Below are 10368 nucleotides of genomic sequence, written 5' to 3'. Positions count from 1 at the left end.
CATTTGCCTAATGCATAATAATGTAAATGTTAATTATTATGCCTCACATAATTTTTTCTTTAAAATACTGTTTAGGTGCTTTTAAAAAACTTTTTCACCTTTTTTTATATTTTTTTATATTTTATATTTTATATTTGTCAGGATAAAATAGTAAAAAAATGCGTGGTCCCGTATGTACTATAAAAGTGATACATTTGCAGAACAATTTCTAATATACAAGTCATTCTGGATCTACTTTATTTTTGATGAAAATACTAGGTTTATTTTAGAATTTTAATTGTATCCATAATGTACCTTATGTGCCTGCACAGAAACGTTACCTACAGGGATAGTACACCCAAAAGTGTGATGGAAATTTGATGTTTATTTGCTTACCCCCAGGGCATTAAAGATGTCGGTGACTTTGTTTCTTCAGTAGACAACAAACAAAGATCTTTAACACAAACTGTTGCAGTCTATCAGTCTCATAATGGAGGTAAATGGGAATCACGGCTAAAAAAAAAAAAAAAAAAAAAAAAATAACATGCACAAACAAAACCAAATTAAACCCTGTGGCTTGTGTTAATACATTGATGTGTAAAGACACAAAACAATTGGTCTGTGCAAGAAACTGAACAGTATTTATATATTTTTTTTTTTACCTCTGATGCATGCAATGTCTGCACTCTTCAAACTATCCTAGGCGCGTCCTCCTCTTTTTTTGTTTTGTTTCCACCATGAAATAAAAAAAGGTAATTGTAATCTGATTGTAAATGTTATTTCACAGTTCCTTCTTTTTCTTGCAGTTTTTAAGTTTATATTTCTTAATTCTGAATTGTAAGGAAAAAGGTAAAAATCTTGAGTCTGAATTGTGAGACAACAAGTTACAATTATCTTTCTAAACAAGCTTCCATTACTTAAATATGAAGATGCCTAAAATGCAGAAGTTACTGTGGATTAATATCTATTTTATCAGTGGGAATCAAACCCATGACCTTGGTGTAGATAGCACCATGCTCTTTCAGTTGAGCTATTAGAAAAATATGAGTGCATGCTAGCATAAATTATACATGTTAGAGTCTTTGAGTGTTTCTTCTCTCTATGTACCCCGTGTGCCCTTGTTCCCTATCTCTTTTACATTCTCTCCGTTTGTCTGGCTCTCAGCTCAGGTCTGCTGGAGCAGGGATAATACAGGACCTATTCCCCAGAGTCTCATGCATCAGCACACTGGACATCTCAGACAACGGTGAGACATCTAACTGCATAAATGAAAGGAAGCTTTTGTCTTCTACCACCGACCTCAAGTCTGTCTCTTTCCCCTCAGTTGTATTTTTGTTTCAGTGGCCATCAGCTCTGCCTGTTCATTTCTGTGTTCATTTCAGGGCTCGACGGTGATCTCCTCTGTGTCATTCCTGCCTTCTCCAGACACCCTTCCCTCAAACACCTGCTGCTGGGCAAAAACTTTAACATCAAGGGCAGGTACTTGTTCCCGGACTGAGAGAGACAAACATCACAGAGTGGACAGTGATATATGGATACATTTATTTGTTTGTCAGAAGGGTGTATCCAAAGTGACTTACAAACAAGCATTTAGACTGCAGGGTCAGGCTGCCTGAAGCAGTTTGCAGATAAGTGTCTTGCTTAAAGGTTCAATACATCTTAATCTCTATCAGCAGGATCTGTGGCATGTCGTCGATTACCAAAAAAACTAAAAATGTGTTTACTGTTGTGCACTTACAATGGAAGCCTTGCAGGCAAACGGGAAATGTGAAACACTTTATCAAAGCACTTACATGACTTCTACAGTAAATATATTATTTGAGCTGTCTAACTGGTCTAAATTGTCTATTTGAAAAGAGAAAAGTTTTCTAGGATGGTGAGAATACATTTTTAACTATACAAAACTTTCAAGGCAAAACTACAATGAGCTCTCAGCTTATAAATCGATGGTATATGTTTTTGTTGAAGCCATAAATCTACACACATAACACACAGTTATGTACGCTACAATTCAAAAGTTCAAAGGTCAGTTTTTAAAGAAATTGATTCATGAATTCAGCAAGAATGCGTTAAATTGATCAAAAGTAACAGTAAAGACATTTATGTTGTGTGTATTTATAAACATGAGTCATGACCCTGGATTTGACCCCAGATTTATACATCATCTGAAAGCTGAATAAATAAGCTTTTCACTGCTGCGTGGTTTGTTATAATAGGACAATGTTTGGATGAGATACTATTACAAAAAAAAATTGCCTTTAAAGTTGTCCAATTTCTTAGCCATATATATAACGGATCAAACATTATGTTTTGATATAGACCTGTTTACAGTAGGGAATGTAAAAAATATCTTCATGGAGCCTTTACTTTAAATCTTTACTTAAAATCCTAATAATTTTTGGCATAAAAGACCAATACAGTGCATTTTTGGCTATTTTTACAAATATACCCGTGCTATTTATGACTGGTTTTGTGATCCAGGGTCTCTCTCTCTCTCACACACACACATACACACACACACACCCACACACACACACACACACACACACACACACACACACACACACACACACACACACATATATATATATATATATATATATATATATTACTTATATAAAAGTAAAAGTTTTTTTAACTTAACATTTTCTGATTTTCAAATACTTGTTTGCCTCAAAACAAAGTTTGTAATGTTGGGATTATCTTGTTGCTGTCACTGTTGTACTCATATAATATATGTTAATCATTCACGTTTAATCCATATAAACAATCCAGAATTAGCTGTTACCCCCTTTCCATGTTCCCTCATCTTAAAATCATTTTTTTATGTAATCTGTTTTAAAACATAAAACTCAAGCCGAAAGGATGTTTTAACATTCCAGATTGTTTGAACGTGATTCCACCATACATTTTACGTTTTAATTAGCAAACCCTTTTTTATACTACTTCCTGCTTCCCTTTTATGCTTCCATTGTAAATGCATTACTGCAAGCATCATATGTTTGTTTTCACAGATTGAGGGTCTACTCCAAATGAATTTCTATGATAATCAACAGCATGACATAGAGTAGATGTTGATAGAGCTTACGTGCAGCACACAGATTAACAGATACAACAGATATCCTCTCTGAGACAGGCAGTCGAGGTAAGCAGGTTAGAAAAGTCTGTGAAACCATCTGCAATCACAAACCCAATGTGAGCACACAGTAGGAGGCTCTAGGGAGGCAGAGGAGGGACTGAGGGGAGGTGTGTGAAGTGTCATTAATCTTGGAGTTGATGGAGTTTATAGGTATGTGTGTAAATCCTGCTATTTCATGTGCTTGCAGGGTTCTAGACGAGGTTCTGCAGAAACTAGTGCATCTGGTGCAAGAGGAAGAGTGTGTGAGTATTTCACAAGCACATACACATGGACATAACATTTTGTTTCCTGTACTCACCTTACACACTTTCAGGACTCAAACACACACACACACACACACACATACACAGACTTCAAAAGCTTTTTAACAGTATGCTGTGTGTATTACAGCACTAGTGATTCATCCGTCCTTCCTTCACTCTCTCTCTTTTCTTTCTAATCTCTCTCCTTCAGGGCACATAGTACTCTCACTGCAGATATCGCCTTGCTTGATCAATTATTAAGCACTGTTTTTACAGATCAGAGACATTGCAAACTCACACACACTCTCTCTCGCTGCTCCTCTTTCCTGACAGGCCCTGCAGAGCTTGTCTCTGGCTGACTCCAGGCTGCGTTCAAGGGGCACGGTGCTCGTGAATGCCCTCGGCAGCAACGCTTGCCTGAAGAAGGTGGACTTGAGCGGGAATGGACTCGATGACACAGGAGCACGGATGCTCAGCAAAGCTCTGCTGATCAACACCACGCTTAGGTACTCAGGGTTTGTAAATTATAAAAAGGAGTGTTCAAGATGCTGATCGGTCCATACAGCATCCCAGCTGTGCTAAAATGCACAATATAGAACCTGTTAACCAAGAATCCAACTTTATATGTCAAAGACTAGGGGCCAGATTTAAAAGGCAAATTAGCATGAGACTGCAATCCAATAAATGCACAGCTGGGAGTGGAAAATGCTGCAGGTGATATAATGACAACGTGCAAATCAAAGAACAGAGACACAACCAGATCATATCCATGTTGAGCAGAGTGTACCAAATTAGTGTAGGTCACTAATTAGTCAAATTAGTCACAAACAAGCAGATCTGATGATCATTATGTATGGGGAATCTACTAACAACATAGGAGCAAAATGGACGAATACATGCTTTTCTGGGGGCACTAAATAATAACACAAATATAAGCAAATTGCCAGCCACAAACTTTTATTATTTTAAATACTCTCCTCCCAAAAAATTTGCGTCTGAAAGGGAAACTCCTACAAATGCACCTTTTCATTGCTTTTTCTTTTTTTGCAGGTCTTTAGTAAATCTTACAGAGGGTTTGCTCTGGCTAAATCTGATCGTAGATCTTTAAAATATATTATTTTCCATGGAAAGCTTTGCAAAGTTCTGCAAAATTCTGATTGCACACAATTTATGACATCCTACATCCTGTGCACTTGGCATTTTTTAATGAAACGTTTTAGCTCATTTGCTAATGGGTCATTTTTTAAAATATGGTGATAAACATGTCCCTTGGCTTTTCTGTCATAAACATAATTTTATAAAACTGTCATTTTATAACCTACCAATCTATTAAATACAAACTGGTTTGACTGTCTCTCTCTCTCTGTCTCTCTCTCTCTATCTATCTATCTATCTATCTATCTATCTATCTATCTATCTGTATGTCTGTCTGTCTATCATTTTTGTTTATGTATATATTCACATATTTATGCATCAATTATATTCATGCATTTACTCATTTATTTTTGCTCATTATGTTTTCTGGGCTTTATCATTAGTGCAATGTATAACAAAACAGGCATAATAATTAGAAACAAATGTTTAGATATTAATACCTCCATTAGCTTTTATGGAATGAGACTGAACTGAGCCTTAACAATTTTACAATTAACAGATACAGCAATTAACAATTCTGACAATGACCCTAATTCTTTAAGTCTGTTTAGCAAATTGGACTATATTCAGAATTCATCAGATTTTTCCTGAAGATCAGTGCAGAAAATGTACAAAATGCATGCAGATTCCCATCTGGTGCATTTATTAACACTAAATAATGGATAAGGGTTTAGTAAAATAAAATTGTCATGGTTTGTCTCTTTCTTGTAGGAGTGTGACGTGGGATCGGAATAACACAAGTGCTACAGGTTTCCAAGATGTGGCTCGAGCCCTAGAACAGTATGACACACGCACACACACACACACACAAACACACACGTTCACATTCATTTCATGCACACTCCTCAATGCACACTCACCCCTCTGAGCACTGACTCACTCGTCTCTTTGAAAACTTATTCACAGCATGCTGTTACTGGGAAAAAATAAGAACTTCCTAGTCCATGCCTACATGAAGCTGTTTGTGATTGCACAGTCTTTCATCACCTCACTGACCTGCCTGTGATGCACAATTAGAGCATTGTTCTGGAAAACACCTCTCTTCCCTGGAGATCTACACAAATATTATTTAACATAGAAACTGTTTTGCAGACTTGAGCTTGCATTCAGAAGACTGTGATCATTGTAAGAAAGTTGTTCTCTGTACACATCGCTTTGAAAAGTGTTGAAAAAAAAAACATGGTACTCTGTTAAAAGTTAAAAAGAATGAATGCATGAAAAAACACCTTGTTTCTTGAGACACAAATAGACGATGTGTAACACTTTCCAGCTTCCTAGCATTCATCTCTCTCGAGTTGCGATGTTTGGGGAAAACTTTTATTCTGGTTCTCGATGGTCTTCTGCTCTCTCCTCAGTAACTTCACTCTGCAGTACATGCCTATCCCACTCAGTGATGTCACACAGGCGTACCGGAGCGCCCCAGAGAGGACAGAACAGGCGCTGACCAAGGTAAGAATGCTGGATATATTTTGTATATTATTCCAAAGAATGATAGTCAAGATTTTAAGCACAACATAAGACAAGATTTAGATCAACATTACCATTTACCCACAGAAATAAACAGGTTTTTTCTTCTATATGTTGAAGCTCACTACTTAAACAACCTGTGTTCCTGGTTGACCATCTTGTTTAGGTGAAATGAATAACAGCTTATGGAATGTTAGCTGTAGATTTCAAGATAAGAGCTACTGACCAAACCATAAATGACAGCCTCTTTACAAACCTGTACTACATGACAAGTGACAAGTTCACAAAATAATCAGCGTTGAAACATGACACGCAAACTCTTAAAGGCACAGTTCATAAATAATGCATTAAATAAATAGTGTTGTCCATTTTTCCTGTCCTCTTACTTTTTATATAATTTAATTTATATATGAAATATTCCTTTTTAAAAATATAGTTTAAATACTTTTTTAAACTACCATAATTTCAAAACAGTGCCTTTTTCTTCTTCTTCTTCTTCTTCTTTTTTTAAATTTCTTTGAGTTCAGTTACTTCAGTTGCTGCCGGCTGGATCAATTTGCTGAACACCAAATAGCCATTAATGTCTAAATTTGGGTGGTCATGTGTTGAACATCACTCTGGAATGCTTGATTCTGATTGGACAATTACAGATTTTAAGTGTTTTTCATAATGACACCCCTTTAAAGCTGCGGTAGGTAACTTTTGACGCTCTAGCTTAATAAACAGAACTGCTTGCGTCTTGCGGAAGAACATTGTAGCCGGAACTAGTTCTCTCTGTTTATGTCTATGAAGAATCACAAAGGTACTGGGTTACTCCGCCGAGGTATCCCTGAAGCAATCTAAAATAGTCCGAATATAAACACTTATTATAGGTGCACCCTAGTGATTCAGGACAAGCCAAAAACACGGTTTGGAAAATGGATTCATGGTGTACTCGCTTATTATATACATTTTTCTACATTTTGAACACAAACAAAGTTACGGACCGCAGCTCTGATTGGTTATTTTTTACCGGGAGCGATGGAGTTTCTGCAAATGGCAATAGGACCACTGCGAGGAGCCAGAGGAGCTTGATTTATTCACAGATTATCTGTCTCATATTCTACTGTCAGGACATAATGACAGGTTTAATAAAAATGTAAAAATTATTTTTTTTTACAAAAGTTCCCTACAGCACCTTTAAATATTCAGAGTATATTGGTCGATCGTTGAATTTGCAGTGAGCTATTTTTTTTTTCTTTCACATTTTGTCTCCACGATCATGACTATTTGGTTATATCCTTAGATATCATAGTAGATGGGACTTATCATAAAAAAGAAAAAAGGAAAGAAAAAGCTAGATCTGTTTTTCTATGATATGACCCCTTGAAATATCCATAACTCCGTTGTCCGGCTGTTTTGAGATTAATAGTCCCAAGGCATTGAAATGTTTATGCACATGTTTAATGAGCCCAGAGATGTGAAACTTTTACAAGGTTATTGCTGAGAGAGGGACACTGCAGACAATACATTTATCTTTCATTAATTCCCAGTATAATTACAATAATTTCCACATGACTGCATGGCTTATCTAAGCATCGGTGTTCTTTTCTTTGTCATTAATGAGTATTCTCTCCCTCGCTCTGTCCGTCTGTCTTTCCTGTGTTCCTCTCAGATCCAGCGGGCTTTGTTAAGGAATAACCAGACTCAGCGTTTCTCTCAGAAACAGGCTCTTCGGTTGCATCAGGGCCTGGTCACTAGTACCGCAGAACAGGTAAAGACCGCTTCCTGACCTCCACCCTTATATTCGCATGCCTTATGCACATTCACATTCACACTTCTAGTATGTGATCATGTTGGTTATGGTGATGATGAACGTCTCTGGTTCAGAGTTTGGGTCATTTCTATTTTAGTTCTGCCAGTTCAGATTAATTGAGTTTAATTGGTTTTTAAATTGCAAGTGCCATTTCTATGCATTTCCTGTAATATATGAATTAAAATGAATAAAAAAGTGTCATAGACATATTTCAGGGTCAAAAGAGGCTTTTTTGTGAAAGGAGAATTGCATAATTATGCCATTTCATTCTCAGTTAGCTCTTTAAAGTTTGAGTGTGTTATTCCAGTGTGACTAGAAGCTTCAAAATAATCTCAAAAGTGTTCCTGAACACTTACCCTATGGTTGTCTTCTAGAAAATAAATGGCATCGGTTGAATTTGATATGTTGAACTAATATGCACTAACATTTAAAAGTTTGGGGTCGGTAAGATAAAATAAATTAATACTTTTATTCGGCGAGGACACATAAAATTGATCAAAACTGATTCATATTTCAATAAATGCTGTATTTTTGGGGGGGCTTTCATGAAAGAATCCTGAAAGAATGTATCACTGTTTTCTCAAAAATATTACGCAGCACAACTGTTGATAATATTAATGCATTTAAAATATAAAAAAAGACATGTTATTTTAAATTGCAATATAATTTCTCAATATTACTGTTTCAACTGTATTTTTTTAATCAAATAAATGCCCTGGTGAACATAACCATTAAACAAAAAAAAAAAAAAAAAAAAAGATTATAAGATTCTTACAGACTCTAAACTTTGAATGGAAGTGTACTGAATTCTGTCTATTAGCAGTCCCATTTTCTAAATATTATTTACAAAGTCTTCATGTTTACTTGTTAACCTGTCATTTGAATGTTTATATTGGTCTCTAACCAATAAACCAGTAAAAGACAAAGTTTTTACCTTAAAAGAAATGACACGCATGTGTGTGTATAAGGAAGCATCTCTTTCACCTGCTAATGTGAACTATGACTGAGCTTACTTTGTATGGTTGGATCAAACTCTCCTCTCTCTCTCTGTTGCTCTCGCTTTCTCTCCTTCACTGTCTGTTCCTGTCTGTTCCTTTCTCTCTGTCTCTTTCTGTCTGCTGTCCCAGGTGATGGAGCGTCTGTGTGTGCGCGTGCAGCAGCAGGTGTGTGTGTTGAGAGGAACAGGTGAAGGAGAAGAGCTACAGGCTGCCAGACAGGTCCTCAAGGAGGCCAGGAACTCTCGAGCTGTGAGTGTCTGTGCATTTACCTGTCAAACGTTTCTTTTCTTATTATGAATATTTTCCACACAGCAGTACAGTCATCACACCTGTGAAAGAAGAACACAAATATATATTTTTTTTTGTTGAAAGAAATTTTAACTTTTATTCAGAAAGAATGCATTAAATAGATCAAAAAGGACAGTAAAGACATTCATAATGTTAAAAAAGTATTTGAAAAAAAATGTATATAACAGTTACCACAAAAATATTGGGCAGCTAGTAGATTTTAATGATGTTATATTTTGATATTTGCTTAACATGTTTATATATATATATATATATATATATATATATATATATATATATATATATACAGTATTGTTCAAAATAATAGCAGTACAATGTGACTAACCAGAATAATCAAGGTTTTTCGTATATTTTTTTATTGCTACGTGGCAAACAAGTTACCAGTAGGTTCAGTAGATTCTCAGAAAACAAATGAGACCCAGCATTCATGATATGCACGCTCTTAAGGCTGTGCAATTGGGCAATTAGTTGAATTAGTTGAAAGGGGTGTGTTCAAAAAAATAGCAGTGTGGCATTCAATCACTGAGGTCATCAATTTTGTGAAGAAACAGGTGTGAATCAGGTGGCCCCTATTTAAGGATGAAGCCAACACTTGTTGAACATGCATTTGAAAGCTGAGGAAAATGGGTCGTTCAAGACATTGTTCAGAAGAACAGCGTACTTTGATTAAAAAGTTGATTAGAGAGGGGAAAACCTATAAAGAGGTGCAAAACATGATAGGCTGTTCAGCTAAAATGATCTCCAATGCCTTAAAATGGAGAGCAAAACCAGAGAGACGTGGAAGAAAACGGAAGACAACCATCAAAATGGATAGAAGAATAACCAGAATGGCAAAGGCTCAGCCAATGATCACCTCCAGGATGATCAAAGACAGTCTGGAGTTACCTGTAAGTACTGTGACAGTTAGAAGACGTCTGTGTGAAGCTAATCTATTTTCAAGAATCCCCCGCAAAGTCCCTCTGTTAAAAAAAAGGCATGTGCAGAAGAGGTTACAATTTGCCAAAGAACACATCAACTGGCCTAAAGAGAAATGGAGGAACATTTTGTGGACTGATGAGAGTAAAATTGTTCTTTTTGGGTCCAAGGGCCACAGGCAGTCTGTGAGACGACCCCCAAACTCTGAATTCAAGCCACAGTACACAGTGAAGACAGTGAAGCATGGAGGTGCAAGCATCATGATATGGGCATGTTTCTCCTACTATGGTGTTGGGCCTATTTATCGCATACCAGGGATCATGGATCAGTTTGCATATGTTAAAATACTTGAAGAGGTCATGTTGCCCT

The 10368-nt window shown here is 36.3% G+C and overlaps 1 protein-coding gene across 1 annotated transcript in view; it reads left to right on the top strand.

Moving 5' to 3' along the window:
• Positions 1-10368, top strand: part of LOC113044969 (capping protein, Arp2/3 and myosin-I linker protein 3-like) — a 54879-nt gene that overhangs the window by 34489 nt on the left and 10022 nt on the right. The window contains exons 18-25 of the mRNA XM_026205023.1: positions 1144-1225; positions 1362-1458; positions 3306-3360; positions 3694-3866; positions 5227-5295; positions 5871-5964; positions 7637-7735; positions 8905-9024. Of these exons, the coding sequence (XP_026060808.1) occupies positions 1144-1225; positions 1362-1458; positions 3306-3360; positions 3694-3866; positions 5227-5295; positions 5871-5964; positions 7637-7735; positions 8905-9024 (789 nt within the window). The remainder of the gene's footprint in view (positions 1-1143; positions 1226-1361; positions 1459-3305; positions 3361-3693; positions 3867-5226; positions 5296-5870; positions 5965-7636; positions 7736-8904; positions 9025-10368) is intronic.

Source organism: Carassius auratus, chromosome 27 (assembly GCF_003368295.1).
Source record: "Carassius auratus strain Wakin chromosome 27, ASM336829v1, whole genome shotgun sequence".
NCBI classification, from domain to species: Eukaryota; Metazoa; Chordata; class Actinopteri; order Cypriniformes; family Cyprinidae; genus Carassius; species Carassius auratus.
Note: the sequence above shows the minus strand (reverse complement) of the source record. Positions and strands in the feature narration are given on the sequence as shown.